Below are 19354 nucleotides of genomic sequence, written 5' to 3'. Positions count from 1 at the left end.
GGTACAGTACATCGCTCTCAGAATACTCGATTTGTTTTAATACAATTTTGAAAATAATATATATTCGATAATAATTTCATCCATTATATATATATATATATATATATATATATATATATATAGGTTCCATAAATTGGACCATCTATATAATTAACGGGAAAAAGGTAGGATCTCTGGCCATCCCAAAACATTTCCATATAGGTTCCATATATATATATATATATATATATATATATATATATATATATATATATATATATATATATATATATATATATATATATATATATATATATATATATATATATATATAGGTTCCATAAATTGGACCATCTATATAATTAACGGGAAAAAGGTAGGATCTCTGGCCATCCCAAAACATTTCCAAATGGATGTACCCTCCACAACAGCAGAAATCAACAATTATAACTTATGACAAATAATTCATAAGATTCACAGCATTACTGAAGACAGAAATCAAATCCATAAACTGATAACAGAAACATGTTAGAGTGTATCTGATGTTTGTCTTTATTTGAATGAGCCTCTTTGCAAATAACATTACTCTATGAGAAACTCATTCTCAGAGCAGACAATCAAATTAAAACAAGGCGACTTGGGTTTTTCCTCATAATGCATCACCCTCCATTATCCTTCATCTTCCACTTCCTCATCTGACCATCCCACCTCTCTGGACTCCAGCAGGGGTTTCATCAGGGAGGGGTTGGCTACTCAGGCCTCCTTTAATAATAGGAGGGTTGGATGTTTGTGTGTGTCTATATATGTGTGTGTGTGTGTGTGTGTGCCTTAGGAGCACTGGAGCAGATTGTGCTCTATGGCTGTGCTCTTTATTTCCCTGTCACCGTAACTGGACCAATCATCACAACATCTGCCACTCGAATGCAAACATGACGTTGACCACCTCCAGGCTGCGGGCGATTTCTTCCAGGATGCAGTGCTGCTGCCACAGCTGGTTCAGCTTCCTGTAACGCTCTGGACAAAGGTGCAATGGATTGCCCCGTCTGGAAATGAAAAAGACAATGGTTCTAGTTCACTGAACATTTTAAATGACAAAAATATGTACTTTGTGGCTACATATTTCAACAGTGTCAATTAAATGAATATTCAGCCCACAAAAAAGAAAAAATTAAGATTCTTACACAAGGTGAGGATCAGTCTCCCCATAATCATCCAGGTAAGGAGCAGGATATGTGCTTCCTCGAGTTTTACTGGCCATCAGTACAATTTCACACTCTCTTATCCTGTCAACATCAAATCAATAAAAATCAACAAAAGCACATTTTACAGTTGAAAAATAATCCTCTTGATCTCTAGGTCCCAGTGACCTACCTGAGGAACATGCCCACTCCTGCACCACAAGTAGCAGCGTGTGCGGTGCAGGCTCCAACGTCTTCCCCATCCAGCTTGCTAAGACAGCAGGAGCTCTGAGAGCAGAGCATGGCGCCACAAAACAGGCACAGGGTCGGGTGCTTCCTCTCATCATCTGTAGACTTGGGACACCTGAGGACAAAATGTAGAGAAGAAAAGACGGGTTAACATCAGAGGCAAAAGGACTGAATAAAAGGTATTTTTCCCACTTACTGAAAATGGCTGGCTTGATTGAGGAGAGCACTGTAATCCTCAGGAAGATCAATTAATCGATTCCTTCTTCTAGGATATCTGTAGAAATATAAGTTTATTAATCAATAATTAGGAGATATTCAATTACACAAAAAAAAGTGAGACTGAATTTACACAAAGATACCTGACTGTCTGGGTTTTGCCTTTCAGGGCTTTGGTTATAGCTGGGCTCCCACACCACCTTAGAGAGCAAATAAAAATGTTTAAAACAAAACTAGTCAACAATCTATTGTATACTAAAACATCACAGATTAAATACATTGACCTTGCTGCAGTGTTTATCACTTACGTGGACAGCAGTGGAGAAACAGTGTCTCTGTGCTCCTGGAAGAGCTGGAACACATTGGAGGGTAGTGCCAAATAACTGCATAGTGCCTCCACCTGTCCTTGAGAAGTAACTGCAATAGACCCAAAATGTCAGCCTGAATTCACTGGTATATACAGCATGCTGTGGTAATATGATAGTTACCCTTCACTTACCAGAAGTGCTAAAAAGATCCTCAGGAGGATGTACTCCTGTAAGGCAATTGAAAAAGAGAGCAGCACTGCGCAAGAAAGGTTCAATGCCTCTCTTCACTCTTTCTGCCACAGAACTGCCAGACACATCTGGAATCAGCCTGAAGAGGAAACCACACAACAATCTGTCAAACAAGCTACATTATCACATATACATCTAAGCATGCAGCATGGAAAAGGAGCAATGCCTGTGTGGGCATGAGTGGGTATTTGTTTCCATCACAAACAGGAGAAGTCAATTACTGTCGAGTTTGATTATAGAACAGGCAAATGCAAAATAACTGGTCCCCTCAGCCTGCTATGACAAACTTTCTCAATACCCATGTGCAATTATGATGGAGCGTGTATCAGAATATTTTTCCTTGACAAAAGATGCCTGTCGCTTCAACTCCCAGGGAAAACCCTTAGCAACGGCACTGGTTTCTGTAATAACACAGACATTTTGAGCTTGCTAGTGTGACTTTCCTCTCCTCTTTATTCCCAGTAAAAGTATTCCGCTCCAGTATTTTGGCAGATAAATGACAGGATGATGTGTAGCATTTGTACCTTCCAGCGTGTTGTGACACTGTGAAGTAAAGCTCTGCTGCCACTCTGGTCTCCTCTGTCTCCTCTCCACCTGCTACTGCAGGGAAATCTGCACAGAAAGTCATCCTTTTATTTAATCATCATAATCATGTATATCACTATATATTGTTACTTGTAAGCATTCTGTACAAGTTCAGTTAATTGAGGATATCAGCAGTACTAATACATCAATTTGTGTTGTTGAGTTTTCCCCGTTTGTACCTGTGGAGGAAAGGAGAAGCTGCAGCACATGAGCCATGGTGACCAGATGCAGGATGTGCAAATGGTTGTAGGCAGAGCTGACAGCAGACGGTTGTAAGTCTACAGCCTCCTCCTGATACAGTGAGGGTATAGACAACACCAAACCCACCTGACAAAAGACACACACATAAAACAGAACAAAGGTTATCAAACACCAATTCTGACAAGTTAACAAATCCAAGTAAGACCCAAGAGCGATTAAAAGAAATCAATTTTCAGTCAAATTTGAGAAATGTATATCATAATTATATTAAAATATAAAATGCTTATCAACAAGTTTCAGTATTTTATTATATTTTATAAGGCATACCTGTGTTCAATAAATGATATTTATTAACTGTAATTTACACATAAAAATACATGAATTAAAAGTTACTGTATGACAGAATAAAGAATAAAGTCAAATAACTCGTTCTGAGATTAAGACAAGACAAGTTGAGTATACTTTCAACAGAGACCTACCAGAAGATGGAAGAAGTCAACCTCCAGAAGAGAGGGGGTGGTCTTTCTGCTCACGACCGGCAGCAAGGCTGGGAAGAGAGATCAGTTTTAGACAAAAGAGAACATTTCATACACATGGGAGAACTTCATGTGCTTTATAAAGCATTTTAATGATGATTATATGGACCATGTACCTCCCAACATATCGGTGAAATGCCTTTGGATGACAGCCTGGGAGCTCTTAAGTCTCTGGGCTGCTGAAAACTGAACAATCGCCTTCAGACCTGCAAGCTAAGGTGGAGACATATGTCACATAAATGATACCTAATCAAACTCAAACCTTGATACTCATTATGTGTGAGAATTGTGTTGTAGTCAGTACCTGTCTGTTTTGCAAGGACCCAAAGAGTGGCTTGCCCTCTTCCTGCAATATGTTTTCTGTGAGGACACACAAATATATATTTTGAGAATTTAAAAATAAAAGAAAGGGTAAAGAGAAGCTAACATGACATGTCTTACCAATGGCCTGAATAGTGAAGGCACATGTGTTCCAGGCCATAAGGGGCACACGAGGGCACACCTCATTGGGTGCTGTCTGCAGACCCACCCTGTGGACAGTGGTGGCGCACACAACCAGCATCTCTGCTATGCTGTCTGAGAATTTTCTCCTAAAAACAAGTTAAAGAGACTTCAGACCGCTGCACTATAGGAAACATCATTTTGGGTAACACTGACAGGATGGATAGTGTAACTCACGGTTCTTGTACACCATAGCTCAGAATGGATCTGAAGTCTGGCTGGCCCTCTCCGCACAGCCCTGTGTCCACATCACTACTATTGCTTTCTGTGTTGGAATCTGCAAGAAAGACCAAAAAAATTACTCGGATTTACTGTATTTTCACATGATCACCAGCTTTAAATTAAAGAGTTTCAGTCGTCTTACCATTATCCTGAGTGATTGACTTGAGTCCTTTAATCCTGGCAGAGAGGATCTGGATCCAGCGTGGCATGGTCAAATGCTGACCAATTATCTCTGCATTTTCGCTACACACGGTGACAGAAACATTCCGTTAACCTCTACGTATCTGTATCACCGACATATCATTGCAGATTGGCCTAAAGAAGGTGGACTGGACTTACTAGTTGAATGTTAGCTGTTCCAAAGGGATGAGAGGGACAACAGTATTGCACAGTGACTTGCACAGGGGACACAAGTACTCCCCATTCTCCAGGTCAATGATCAGCTCAGCGTGGAGCCGGTTCCTGGTCGTATTCTGGACTGCCTCAAAATATCTAAAAAATAGAGAGGATGATACCCACATGTTCCTTCCAGCAGACCAAACAAGAGGAGCAATGTAAGAAAAACACTAGGTCAAAACTTTGTATATGGCTGGAGTGTGTATGGTTAAAGTGTGAAATTGGACAAATTGGTTTCAGCGATAGTCAGTAGTAGTGTCTATAATGTGAATTCTTGGGTATTAAATGTTCTGCAATTTTATGTAGTGGTCCCAGTAATATTTGCTGGTGTACTGAAGTAACATAACACATAACATGGTTGAGCTACCTTTGAGTCAAATAAAAGGTTATAAATACAGTTACAGTTGGTTAAAAATACAGTCGCAAGAACAACACTTAGGATGTTTGATTTGAAAGAGAACTTATTTATTTTGTGCGCTCTCCCTCATGCCTCTATGTGCTTTTGTGCTTGTTCTTTCCTGGTCGATGATAATGGAGGCTGCGGTAGAAATTGTACCACAATTTGGGTGCAAATTCAGGAAGCTTATCTCTGCCCAGTTACTGCAGTTACAGTCAAATCAAGCGCACCTGCTGAGCTGTCCCTAAACTGATGTAACAGCCTACATGATTTGCATGTTTTACATGCAAGATTCATGTTTTATTGTTGGTTTTATTGCATCCTTTGTGAGAAATGAAAAGTTTGTGCCCTGGTATTAGTCCAGCTGAGCATCTCTGGTCAAATTTGTTTTGTAATGACTCACTTCTGCCAACAGGTGGCATGCATGACATGTCCACAGCTGCCAGTGTGGGTCCCCACAGCCAGTTCAGGAGCCATGAAGAGGGGATATGATGTCCCTGTCCCTTTAAGAGAAAAATACAATAAACATAAGACTCAGATGAGTTTGAGTCCAATTTTTCCTATGAAAATTACAGTTGTTACGAATTAAATGACATAGAAAGTGAATGAAACTGACCATCTGCTCTGTGGGTTGGTATCTTTCCTCTACACTGAGTCAGCACTGTGGACCTCTGGACACACGCAGTCAGCACCATGGCTGGAGCCTGGGCCGCCACTTCCTGCTCCTCCTGGCAAAGAATGCAGGTCAGCAACTCCCTCTCGGATGGGGTGGAGCCTCGGTGGGGTCCGATGGCTATACACAGTTCCATGTGCTCCATGGCGCAGCTAGATGAATAAATATTATCCAAACTGCATTTAATCAAATTAATTCTGGGTAATTTATTCAGTTTCAGCACAAGAAACACATCCATTTGAGTTTTTTAGGATGGCTCACCTCTCAGTAGGTGCAACAGTCTCTCCATGTGCACCGCTCTCTGGCATGTTGTCATACAGCATCTTGTTGGACTCAATGAAGTTTTTCTGCATCGCTGACATCTGGGCCATGATTTTCTGCCGGTGGAGTTTGGCTGCCTCTGCCTTCCTTTTCCGCTCAGCTTTTTCTTTGTCCTGAACAGTCTGGACCAAAGCAAAAACAAGTCAGACGCTTATATTTACACTTATATTTACATGCTTGATTGCAGCGGGTAACACTGATAAATTAATGTCTTTTATAATGTCAGAAGAAACAAATCACTTCCCATGGCCAGGCCATTATAGAACTACACCTAAAAGGTCCCCACAGCACAAGAAGGAAGTAAAGTCATGTCAAGTATATTGATAAACTCATCATTCATTATTGTTTTACCTCCTCTGGCCTGGTTGTCTCCATGCTCATGGAGGCTGTTGGACTGGACTTCTCTCTGAGGCACTTAACAATCTCAAACATCTAGCAGAAAAACATTGATAGTTCAATAGTGGAAGCATTTACAAAGATAACAGAACCTGTTATGTGATGCAAATGATACAAATCCAGATTGGAAATTGTTAATTGACAAGCCTACCTGTAGAACCCATTTGACCATGTCTTTTTGGGCTTCCAGGGAAGGAAGAGCCATAATTTTGGACAACAATAAGAACACTGACTTGCTGTGCTCTGAACCAATTCCTAGAAGAGACATTTAAGTCATAAACATTTACCAAACCTCTGATAGCAATGACAGTTAGTGAATGATAATAACAACAAATGCTGCTTTGTTTAGGGATGCACCAATCCGACTTTTTCAGTCACAACACCGATACCTAGGCTTTGCGTATCAGCCGATACTCGATACTGATCCAATACCATTGTTGAATTAATAAACTGTATACCTCGCCATATGGAAAAGACTGAAGGCAGGAGGCTTTACTTAAACATTACTTTCCTAACTTTATCAAACAAAATGTAACAAATTAACACAGATAAAAATATACTGAATTGTTATTTATTATTAAAATAATAAACCGTTCTTTCTTCCTTTGCAGATATTGCAAATAGCCTCTGGTACCTTTTATTGCACTTATAGTATGTTTATATGTGTTTATTAACTTTCTCGTTGCCAGTGCTCCCTCACTCCGGATTATATAGAACAGCGAGGCGGAATAAAGACGCAGTATTCTCACCTTGAACAGACTCGTCTGAGAGCAGAGGAGAGCAGCGTGACGAGATATGACAGCAAAATGCAGCAGAGGCAAACGTTAGCTGATCCTCTCCACTGTCTCAGTGGGGGCGGAGCTTAGCCCTCCGCACAGCAGACACAGACAAACAAACAGCAGTGAAGAGTTGTCACAACTTAACTCAGTAATTTAAATACAGTAAGTGTCTGCTTACTTCCAACACCATTTTAACAATTTATTGATATTTAGAAATTGACTTGCGGGCCGCCGATTTGTTGTTTTTGTGAGTCAAGTCTACCGGCATGCTGCTCGTGATGCTGACGCATGACGTAGCACGGGTCACAAACATAGAATTGAAGTGATTAGATCGGCCCCATTATCCGATACCCGATTTAGGTATTTAGTCAATATCGGATTGGTGCATCCTTAGCTTTGTTATCACTTACCTCGGGCCTTAATACTAAAATCAAAGGTCACTTCCTCCACAGTGCTGTCCTCAAGCTGCATTTTCTCTTCAAGCAATGCCTGACCGATCAGGTGCAAGGCCTGTGTCATAACAACATGCATTTTGTTACTAGATGTGGTCTGAGAAACAAATAGTAATGCTGGAGAGATTAAAAAAAATGCAGTGTTTACCCTCTGGATCATTGCTTCTGTCCAATGAGTCGCCCGGTCCTCTGCAGCTCTCTGCAGGACACGTCTGAGGATGTGGACAACAATGTCGCAGCAGAGCAGACGCACAATGCTGGAGAAAGCAGGGCAGAAGGTGGGGGGCACTGGAGGACGCAGAGCTGAGCACAAACACAGACAAAAGCACCATTTATAGAGTTTATCAATGAGTAAATAATGTAAAGAAGAGGGTCACTTCTTGGTGCAGGAGGGCAGTCACCTTTATCGTTGCCTTCCTGAACTCTCCTCTTCTTCTGAGACTCTTCTGCCTGGAAAAGGTCAAAAATAAGAATGAAGTGAGAGACATCTAAAAGAAATTGTGTCAATTTAAAGTTGGTGTTGGTGTTTGAATTACCTTGCTATGCTGGGACCTTGAATAATGGTAGTAGAAAGGGTTGAATTCTACCAGACGCTCTTTTTTCACTTCATATAATCCATGTCCTGACACTCCTGGTTTTCTAAAAACAGAAGCAGAATAAACAGATTAAACTTGCTCAAAAATGACTTTCAAGATGAAACGATGAGCAGTTTCACAGTCTTTACGTACTTGAAGGTGGCGACTTTGGTAATTACAGTCTCCAGGCCTGTTTCATGACTCTCCTACAAGGAAAACATTTTGTGTTTGTTCTTTTTTTTATGTCTTTTCACATGTGAAAACTAAGAATATAATTAATAATTTATAATTAAACCATAACCTTACATTCTCTGGCAGGCCTTTGACCAGGCTACTGTGAGCCATGGGCTCAATGCACAGCAGGTGGACAACCTCCCTCATTGTCACATCCTCTTTGGTCACATGACTGATCCCGGGGACATAACGCTCACCTGTAAATAGATCAGACACTATTAAGCCGGGCATACACTGTACGAGTAAATCTCTTGCAATTTAAAGCCACGGTTCACGATTTGTTTATTTTTTAATCACACTGCACGGTCCAATGGTCTGCTGCTACTTGACTACTCACACTACACGAGTGACATAAACACGATGACCCCCCAAGCCCGGAACTGTGTTACTATTTCAAAGAAGAAGAATGTAAGAAAGAAGAAGTTGTCGAAGTTTGTAGTCATGCTGTCCAGGGAGAAATGCGCTGTCTGGCTTGGAAGACATGGGCAATATGGTTTATCGATTTTGCAAAAAGAAATGGGGGCAAGCAACAGTTTGCTAAATTACATTTTGATTTCTTTCCATGTTTCAAACGACCAAAATTTCTGACGTGTCAGAAATTCAATCCGACCATCTGATTGCTGGTCGGGAGCCGTTAATTGCCTGTCGTTACCACCTGTACACTGCAGGACAAACGATGGCCAACGAAACTGAAATACGGCCCGGCTCAAAATTTGATTCAAAATAAGACTGAAATCACACAGTGTATGGCCGGCTTTATAGGTTTCACATCAACTGAGTAACATCCCAATTTTGATTAGTAGAATGTAACACAGTACCTACAATGACGATCAGGAGGTACAGCATCTCTTCTGTCAGTCGATTCCACTGTATCAATTCATCCTGTAAATTAGTGCGCATGTCATTGAAGATTCAGTGGCATAAAACTTTCTTTCTCTGAATGATTACTTGTTCCTTACTTGGTCTTTGCTTGAACAACTTCCATTAAAATAATCAAAGAGCTCAAATCTCAACAAGATCAGCATGAGGAAGTGGTTGGCATCCATTTTGGAAGCAGCGATCTGTAAAGAATGTGCAGAAGGGGGCAAAAGTCATATGATAGCACCAAATTACGTGTATAAAACGGGAAAAGGTAAGAGCATGAGGAAAACTGACACCAACCTGAAGCATGAGAATATCTTTATCGTACATCTCATCCCTGCATTTCACATCCTGATAGTAGTAGACCTGATGATGTGAAAAAAAATGAATTTGTTAATTATTAGTCAACTAAATTATAATACACAGAGAGAATATGAACAATGACAATAATGTCTTGAATTGAAAAACATATACAAGCAATATACCTGGCTGACCAATGAGAGCCCGTTTCTCCGCCACATCTCAGCTGAGACCTGTGCAGCCAGCACCACACAGCGCAGAGGATGCTCCACCAGCTGGGTGAAGTCATAGCGCTCCTGCAACAAACAGGCATAACATTAATATGAAATAACACTGGCAATTAAGACATTTTATTTAATAAGGACAAGACAAGCACAGTAATTATGTATTTGCTTGATGTCTCACTGGCAGTGGTAGCTTACTAAACATTTATCACTAGGGATGAATAAATGGTGATAAATCACTTACAGGATCATGCAGACGTTCAATTGCCCCTGTTCTGCAGAGAAGTACGTATAGGCCTAGAGAAGAGTATTAAGAGTGTTAAGTTCACAGTAGACAGAAAATATACAGTTAAATGACAGAGTTTGAAATATTAGTTCTCCTACCAGCCAGTAGCCTAGAAATGGGAAGGTGTATGCTGACAGGCTCCTGAGACACTTTGTATGGACGAAGATGAACAATGTGCTTGCACATGTAGTAGTCATTAGCCTCCTTGTGGAAGGACTGGTTATTGCACTGCATCAGGACTTTGTGGCACTCTTTAAATGCAAGCATCATGACCTCCTCCTAAGGCAGGGGGCAAACATAAGGAGTAATTTAGTGCAGCAGCAATAACTCCAGATGCAATCCCACTAGTTGTAGAGTTGTGCTATGGTTTGATGGATGCAATGCATGACAACTCACATCAGATGAGCACCAGTCCTGAAACATAGCAAGAATGTGGCGGAGCTGAATCTGGAGAGAAAATCCAGCCTCCCATTCTGGCTCCACTGCAATGTGTTGACCAAACTGGCGCTTCACTTCCTCCATACCCTGACAAAAAAGTGAAAAAAGATTATTTATCTGATTTACCACAACCTGATGTAGTAGTCCTGCTATTAAAGACTAAATCAGCATTGTGATAAGTACCTGCATGCATTTGAGAAGCCCAAGAAAGACTTTCAACCCCTCTAGGAACTCTCTCCGCAGCTCTTCAGTCCACATCGAGGGTTTACTGATAAGAATATACCTAAGAAAGAATTTACATTTTATATAAGGGCCAAAACAGTTGGGGACAAAGAACTTGTTAAAACGGTCTCCCATTAAATCACCTGAGGTCGTGGAAAATGACCTGGATGCGAGAGAACTTGTCAGAGTTGTAGCCCAGGAAGAAGAAGCGATTGTTATCATCCAGATGTTCATGCAGCAATGCCAAGACTGTGTCAACAATGACTTTGATGACATTTCCTTCTTCAATCAGCTGCCTGGCCTGGAGAAAGGACGGGAACGTGTGGACAGAAAAGTGTGACCAAAATGTTACGTTAAGGCACAGATATTTACTATCTTCTTTAAGAAGCACAATTACTATAGATATACCATATTTAGCATATCTCTGATGCTCCTACAACAAACACTCACCAGTGTGGGTACAGTGAAGATCTGAACAGACAGCGCAGTGATGGATATACTCCTCTCATGATCATCATTGATGAAGTCCTTTTGCAGCTGCTTATAGTGCTAAAAACACAAAGATGGGGCAGGTACTCCTTTAATTGTGTAAAAGAACACAAAATACAATTTTAAAATATCTTTTTTTTTTTTTTACCTTTGTGAACTCGATTGCAAAAAGCCTCTTGAATTCTGTCTCCATTAGCATACTACAGAAAATCAGCTCATGTACTGTTTTGCGAGCTCCTTGAAAAAATAAGGAAAAAAAACCCCATGTGAGTGTACAAAATCATTTTGAGATTGAGCTGCTATTATGTGTGAAAATCAGTCTGAGATGTACTTGCCTTTGTACATCTTGGCATCATGAAGCATGAGTCTGCTGATGAGGCAAGGACTCTCTCCATCTGTGTTAGACTCCAGTGCCACCTGAGAGAAGGCCTGTCTGAAGCCCACTGCACAAGATACACAAAGGTTCCCAGTCACATGACATACAACAGTACACATGCAACTGTGCACTATAGCCATCAGAAACCAGCCCAAGCTGACTAATTACAGTAACTACATACTCCGCAGGTATAGAAAATATGTACATCAAAGGTACACAAAGAATGTTAAGTTGTGAGACTACTTTAAGTCGAGTGGCGATGATGGCAGCACCTGAGTAACCGATGATCTTTTGGAACCAGGAGCCGAGGCGCAGAGCAAATGTCTGATGAGCCATCACTGTCGAGTGAAGGATCTCCACACGTAGTGGCTGCAGGGATATGTGCTCGGAGTTGGACTGCAACACAGCAGTGAAAGAATTAGAGATCACTGAGAAGTGAAAAATTTAACAATAATGGCCTCAGGCTGAAGAATTAACATAACATACATAACAAAATTATAGTTAAATTGTGTGAGCCATTGGTTGATATTTACCCTGATGAGGTCTTTTGCTTGCTGGCATGATCGTAGAGTTCCTCTCTTTACTGCCCGCCGACCCTGTGCAACAGTTAAAAGCATTTACAAAATGGGATTATCTGCTATTGATATGATAAGTGCAATTATACTATGTAATAATACCTAGTTTCCCTTAATGTAACGTATAAGTCACAAGCAGATGAAACAGGAAAAATACCTCTTTGTCAATAAGTGTTGTGTGTGTCTGTGCTTCAGCCTGATCGCAGTTAACAGAGCGCTGTAGGGTGTAGATCACATGGTCGTATGAGTGGTGCTCATCATTGTACAGCACACAGTAGTATGCATTGTCTTTTGCCCTGCATGGATGGAGACATACACTGTTAAAATTAAGCTGTGCGCTTTGCATATGGATTTCTATGTGTGTGTGTGTGATCACACTGGCCGTACCGCGGCTGGAGTTCAGCTGGCAGTTCAAAGGTCTCTTCCCACACCAAGAAATCGGCGACGTAGCTCAGCAACACCCGGAATATCTTTTCAGCACGCTCGTATAACTCAGGCTCCAACACACACTCATCCTGCAAAGGAGGAGAGAATCACACAGGACCATTTTTGAGCACATCACCAGCGCTCCCCAGAGCTCCATTTCTCCAAAAATAACTTCCTGGAAATGCTGTCTTCCATTTTTCAGAAACATTTCTCACACATTGCATATTGTCAGTTGTTAGTTATGTCATTAATGAGCCTAAAGTGAATGAATAAAAATGCTGTATCATTACAGGCACATAGCTGCAAGGACAGAAAAAAAAACCTTCAACACAAATATGCAATTTCACAGACATGTTTGCAAATCTAACATTCCCATAAATTGCTTTAATAACCTTTACTAATCCCCATTTCCTGTGACACTAGCAGTGACTCCAAAACGTGACTAGGAACTGGTCTCATATCTGGCTTTATAAGAGGAAAACAGACAGTTGGCCTTGCAACGTTAATATCAAATCCCCTGAGAGCAAACATTCCACATAGCAGCTCAGTATTTCATACAAATGTCTGACATTTAACACACAAACCAAACAAAACATACAATGACTCTGTATATTTACACCAGTCTCTACGTCACACTTCTGTGTGAGAACAGACAATGGAATCTACCCAAATCTAAACAACAAGAGGTCTGGAACAGCATGATGGGTTTTTCATGTTCAGCGTGGAGATGCTGTTGTGGTCATGTGATGTGTCACAGCTTGTTAAGCATAGGTTTAGATCTGGTGTAGAAAACACAAAGCAGCCTGGCGGACTGGGGCCAGCAATGTGTCTGTTAATAGAGACACCTGCTGTTTACGGAAAAAGGCACAGAGCTGACAGGCTGCATGTCTGCTTAAAGCCCCAGAATATGATTTTATCAAAGGAAAGCTCAAACACTGTGATCAGCAAAGATAGGCCTGACAAACAAGTGCTGAACAGCAACAACCAATGCTTCCAGGTGGCAGTTTGATGGGAAAAGCTGTTACCCAAACATTAAAATGAATACACCCCTGCTCTGTCAATTGTAGAAAAAGCTGCTTTCAATCTGTCTCACCCCCCCAACTTTTTCCCACTGGTTTATTTGCTCTCAGTCCCCCCTCCTGATCTCTTAAAGTAGTTATACATTTTTCTCAGTTGGTGCAGGTCAACAAAGTGTTTTTTTCTTTCTCATTTCCGGAGCTAAAGCTGCAGCTAAGAGAGCAGCACCCAGCCTAAGATGGGAAAATAAGCATTCTGGGGTTCACTGACACAGAATGGGACAAGTACGCCCCTCCCACGTCCCTCTTTCCGCTCTATTATGTAACTCACCGTTACCATGGCAGTGGCTGCCCCTGGGTCGTGTTTGGAGCAACAGGGGCCAATCTTCCAGGCTTCTATGTCCCCACAATCACAGAACCCCCCACCTGATGATGCATGCATCTGGGAAAGTCACATATACTGTATGTCACTGATAAGTAATGGACACACACATCAGCGATTAAGTTATGCAACTGCTTTTGCTAGGGAATGCTTTATTATGTGACACTGGGTTGCATAATCATTATAAAGTCAGTCACTAAGTCTGAAACAATCATAACTTTTTGAAGTGTTTTTCCCAAAAAATTAAGGGGGATGCACATGGCTAACAACGTTGAGATTAAAGGACACTATGCACAGAAATGATCCAATAAGATTACTGATTGACAGATAGCAACATAGCAAGCTGGCTGTGACTGACTCATGTATTCAAATAAAATATGTTGACATAAGGCAAAATCATAATTAGCGTCTTTTAAAATTAACTAACACGTTTTGAATTTCATTGCATAAATGTAAACATATACATTGTGACTGACCTTGTAACGATGGCTTTTATGCACACTATCCTGGAAGCAGTCCATGCACAGGACACAAGTGGGATCTATCGCACAATCCCTGTAATAAGTTGAAAAGGATTTGTTACCTGATTGAACATATGTCAACAACTTGTACCACCTCTTATGTGCAGATTCACCCAAAATGCAATGAACAAAGTGAAGTAATGACATCTCAAGTAAAGTGAAAAGTATAATGTCAGAAGACATGCTGCTTGATTTAGCTGGCATGGATCAAAATGAGCAATTCCATTGTATTCTTATTATTATTTTGTCTTGTCAGATAATAGAAGCATACACATACAATCACATACATGTCTCACTGTAATGCTGCCATCCCGTATAAAGGGCTGAAGATAGTATTTGGGCACTGGAATTCTTTAAAGGGATTTAAAAAAATTAAAAAATTTTAAAAAGCAGGTAGGCAGTCCAGAGTATGTGCGCAGTGATATTTATTAACAAAAATCTTAATGAAACAGATGCAAAAATTAGGGCAGAAAAGTTTTAAAAAGTACCTGAACCCATAGCAACAAACAAATAAAATCTGCAGCCTCACGGCAAGTTGCCTCCTACTCTCTTCCCTACTCTTTTATATAGAGCGGTGACTGGCCTAATGCCTTCTCAGCCTCACCTAACTGGAACATGTTACCACAGGGTTACCACGCTTTAAAAACATAAAGAACACCGACATAGTATTTGTTACTGCTGACAATCAAAATGTTATATGATTACACACACACACACAGAGCTATGAGTGCAGCACATTATACAGAACATCACTTACTACAAAGTGGTCTCATCCTAGTGAGTCACTACTCAGTGCAGTTAATGATGAAAACCCTTTACTACAACTGATTAAGCCAAGGATCTGCCCACCCTCACAACTTTCAAACAAACTGACTAAAATATCACATTGTGAAACACAAAATACTCAACTGAAAGCTGTATTATATTTGTGCAACATGACTGAAATTGACATAAACATTAGACCAACATTAGTGATTTAACACATAAACGCTCGTAATGTCGGGAAGCAGGGCTTAGAGAAAATGGAGAGGACTAATCATTTCACTCACTACATATTACATTCACATTTCACCTTATCCCTTGTGTTCTTTAAAAGTACTTATTGTAGTTTTAGTGACCCATTACTAACTTTCCACAAGCACTTTGTTTATAGTTATCTATTCAGAGCTAGCCCTGACAGTGATTTTACACTGCCTTCCTTCTTCATACATTGCACATATCTACTGGGATTAACAGCAACTTCTTAGAATGTGCCTTTTATATCTACATAGGGGGTGAGTCCTCTCCGATGGAGCCCACCATGTTTCTACAGTAGCCTAGAACGGACAAACCAAACACTGGCTCTATTTCTCATCTTTTGCCGTCACTATTGGTTCTCTTACATTCTTAGAAGGGGATGGTGAGGGAGGGCTATTCAGTAAAGAGTTCTCTACTGATTTGGTACTGTACCCTTATAACATGATGTTGTAATTTATCAAATTGTGTAGCTCCCACTGGATCCACAAAAAACTTTAATTTATTATTGCAGCTGTACTCCCCAAGACCTGTGAACAGACTTTGTTGTGTAAACTTTGTGGAGTTCACTTTAAATAATGTTGAGATAAAACTTATATGGCAGTTTAGGGAGGAAAAATTGCTATAAAAATTCAGGTCCACTCACAGACTGTGCCATACTGAAACCTGAGGGTCCACTCATTAACTATTGATTATTAACACTTAGCCTAAATACTATGGTGTTGTAGTGTAATTGGAGCACTGTAAAACTAAAACCTATGGAGGGAAGACACTTCCCACAAGAAGTGGCTTGATGATGTCAAATATACACATGATACACATGTTCCTATCTGTGAACTCTATGGCTTCATATTCATCCAGTAACCCAGACTGCACTGCAGCTGAGTATCGTTAAAATACATTCTGATATCTGCATTTATTGCATGCCTAAATTAGTAACAATCAAAACAATAGTTCTTGGATGTCCTATGGCAATGTAAATCTTGATTATTATCACCTTGTCATCAAAATAACAAATGAGGGCAACTAAAATGAATATTTTACAATAACTACTATCTGTATTGCTGTCATAACTTCACAGAAGATCAGAATATCTATTCAGACCTGCAGGAGTACACAGTCTCTCCCTCTTTGAAGACACGTCCACAGAGCTGGGAGGAGGTGCTACCCTGCTGGAGCTTCTCCAGACCCTCCTGAGGGTCCTCTCCAAACAGGAAGCACTCCAGAGGGTGGAGGAGTCGGCTCTGCATGAGCTCTTCTTCCTCCTGAGGGCTGGACTCCTTCTTCAAGCAGAAGATCTGAGGCACCTGCTCCTTCAGGTAGCGGAGCAGATCCGCCCTGCTGTCAGCAGCCTCCTGCCATTCCTGCAAGGCAACAGAGGAGAGCGTGACTTGTTTTGAAATGACTCACATCTGTCTCCACCTAATGACACACAACTGCACGGATTAGCCTTCATCATAGGGATCACATACTGATAAATACTTACCTTTAACATTGCATCATATTTCCTAATCACCATAAGCTTTGAGTGTTACTTGTGATGAAGGCAGAAATAAAAGTTATTTTACACTGACGGATTATGACACCACAGAGCAGGTGTTTCTCTTTGTTACATCTTAGAAATCAGCAGTGAGGAAGTGCGCACCACAACCAGCCTTGCAACATATTGATTATGCTTCAGTTTATTCAGCATGCAAGAGAACAAATACAAATTCAAAGGAGGTGACTTATTACTGAAGTTATTAGTAAGGAATGAATCACACTGCTTCATCCAGGTGTCTACACAATTACACAAGTACATAGAGTAGTTTTCACTGTTGGACAGGCAATATACTAATACTGCTACTCACATATCAATAAAATATACTATGTTCTACATAAATAACTGGTAAGTGGAAGGTGATCTTTTTGGGGGTTCTTAATTAGAAGTGCCAATAAGAGATGGACTGAATTATTTCCATACAAAAAGACAAGAGACCAGTTGACTTAGAAACATGCTTTCTTCCTCTTCTTTTTTACTGCATTTACAGCTGTGCCTGGTTTGGAGTTAGACCGTTTTCTTTGAGCAGGGTCTGTTTTAGTTTTTAGTTAAATCAGGCAACATCACGTGTTCAGTTAAACAGCATTCGTGCTAGCAATCACATATTGTATTGGCATACTGCGCATTGTGCGTGGATGCTAGTTACACTAGATAAATTGCTTGTTTCATTCTGCTGTTTCAGCAATAACTTACAATATACAGTTCGATATAATACACCACGTCTGCTATGAACAATGGGTGTCATTTCTATGTTTTGTTAGCTGCAAAATTTACTCCATTAGGTCAACTTCCCCACGAAAGTCAAGCTATAAATATTTAACGACATAAAAACCCATCTACATCATACAGTCTATGATCTACATAAGTCTGTGTCGTTTTCATACAATGGCGTTGGAAGAGTTAGCGGCCCAAAAGAAAACAAAACAGTGAAGCTGAAATTGTATTCACTCACGGCTAACTTACTAATGTTGAACCGTGTTGGACAAAAGCGGTCATCAACATAGCTCAGGATGGAGATTAACACAACACGGAGGACAATGCCATGTTTACACCGACAGCACTGTCTGCTGAAGCGAGTCCTGACTCCTAGAAAGCCCGCAACATATCCGCTCAGTTTCGGTGAGCAAATCTTTACGGAACCGCAGTGACATTTTAACCATTTTAGGCAGCTAGCACAGGAGCTAGCTACAACTGCTAGCTTGACAAGTCGGGTGTCCTTTCACTTTACTATCAAGCTATATTGTATAAAGTTACTAACATACTTTACTGTATTATATTTTGTCCCCGACTCACAGTGTCCACTGTCAGCTGTATATCAGCTATTTGAAAAATCATACCTTGCTGAGCTCCAGTCCACCGAGGGATCGCTCACCCTCCGCCATATTCAATTTGCCGTAAAGGAGGAGGTGTCGCTAGGAGACTGTTTTCCTTCTAATAGAAACCTTTTGCGACTCTTTTAGTACACAATTGTCAGGGGTTAAATATATTTATATGTAATTAACACATTTATTGAACAAACAGCATACTCCTTTGGCGATGTGTCTGTATTTCTATAAGTGATGTGCTTCTGACTGCATATTTGAGCATACTTTACATGCTGTACATAAACAACATGTTTTATAGAGTAACGTCATTTTTTACCATTTAATATTTACTTCAGCACTCCTCTTTACTTCTTCTCTCCACTCTGCACTATTTGTGTTCTGTTTATAATTCACAAAAACATTTTCACCTTTATATGGGTAATTTCTGGAGATTGTCTTGATGTTACTTTTGTGTAAGTACAATGAGAGATACTACAATTTCGTATATGCGTAGCTCAACATATTTGGCCAATAAAGATTATTCTGATAAAGTCTCAGGATTATTCTGATTAGGATGTGTTGTTGCCAAAACATCCAGCTGGATGAGGGGTAGACGCGTCCTCTGCTGGTGATATGTAAGTACTTCATGATTTTTTGAGTCAAGAAGTCATGCACATTGTTTTTGTTCATACTTTGTTGTAATATGGACTAAATTCAACCTACTGTATAACGACAGTATGGGGAATGTTATGGTGAATTTAAATGAAATGTCCATTTAATTTAGCACTACTTTCTTTATTTCATTATTATTATTAGCTTACTCTTGTATTGTATTGTATTGTATTGTATTGTATGTTGTGTTTGTGGGAGCAATTGCCAAGACATATGCTGCATAATCAGCTAGTAAACTACAGAGCCCAACAATTCCAACAA

The 19354-nt window shown here is 40.3% G+C and overlaps 1 protein-coding gene across 2 annotated transcripts; it reads right to left on the bottom strand.

The window, feature by feature from the left end:
* Nucleotides 1-308: 308 nt before the first annotated feature.
* On the bottom strand, nucleotides 309-18517 carry ubr1 (ubiquitin protein ligase E3 component n-recognin 1). 2 transcript variants are annotated; one of them, XM_062439954.1, is made up of 47 exons: nucleotides 18455-18517; nucleotides 16682-16941; nucleotides 14519-14597; nucleotides 13992-14102; nucleotides 12606-12733; nucleotides 12376-12514; nucleotides 12177-12239; nucleotides 11916-12039; nucleotides 11603-11710; nucleotides 11416-11504; nucleotides 11229-11327; nucleotides 10922-11079; nucleotides 10740-10839; nucleotides 10515-10643; nucleotides 10217-10397; nucleotides 10077-10129; nucleotides 9794-9904; nucleotides 9609-9674; nucleotides 9407-9508; nucleotides 9266-9329; nucleotides 8520-8644; nucleotides 8367-8419; nucleotides 8175-8277; nucleotides 8040-8088; nucleotides 7787-7941; nucleotides 7597-7696; nucleotides 6559-6662; nucleotides 6363-6443; nucleotides 5952-6133; nucleotides 5634-5842; nucleotides 5421-5520; nucleotides 4564-4716; nucleotides 4367-4467; nucleotides 4180-4279; nucleotides 3943-4091; nucleotides 3806-3861; nucleotides 3618-3714; nucleotides 3445-3512; nucleotides 2944-3091; nucleotides 2704-2791; nucleotides 2122-2258; nucleotides 1931-2039; nucleotides 1766-1822; nucleotides 1603-1680; nucleotides 1351-1521; nucleotides 1161-1262; nucleotides 309-1022 (listed from the first exon to the last, which is right to left on the bottom strand). In XM_062439954.1, the coding sequence occupies exons 1-47, from the start codon at nucleotides 18497-18499 to the stop codon at nucleotides 881-883; spliced, it is 5226 nt and encodes a 1741-aa protein (XP_062295938.1). In that variant the 5' UTR covers nucleotides 18500-18517; the 3' UTR covers nucleotides 309-880. The 2 variants fall into 2 exon arrangements, with proteins under 2 accessions (XP_062295938.1, XP_062295937.1); XM_062439953.1 differs by having other exon boundaries at nucleotides 5421-5514; nucleotides 18455-18505.
* Nucleotides 18518-19354: the final 837 nt, after the last annotated feature.

The sequence above is a fragment of the Scomber scombrus genome, chromosome 19 (genome assembly GCF_963691925.1).
Source record: "Scomber scombrus chromosome 19, fScoSco1.1, whole genome shotgun sequence".
NCBI classification, from domain to species: domain Eukaryota; kingdom Metazoa; phylum Chordata; class Actinopteri; order Scombriformes; family Scombridae; genus Scomber; species Scomber scombrus.
This window is presented reverse-complemented; position numbering and strand designations above follow the sequence as displayed.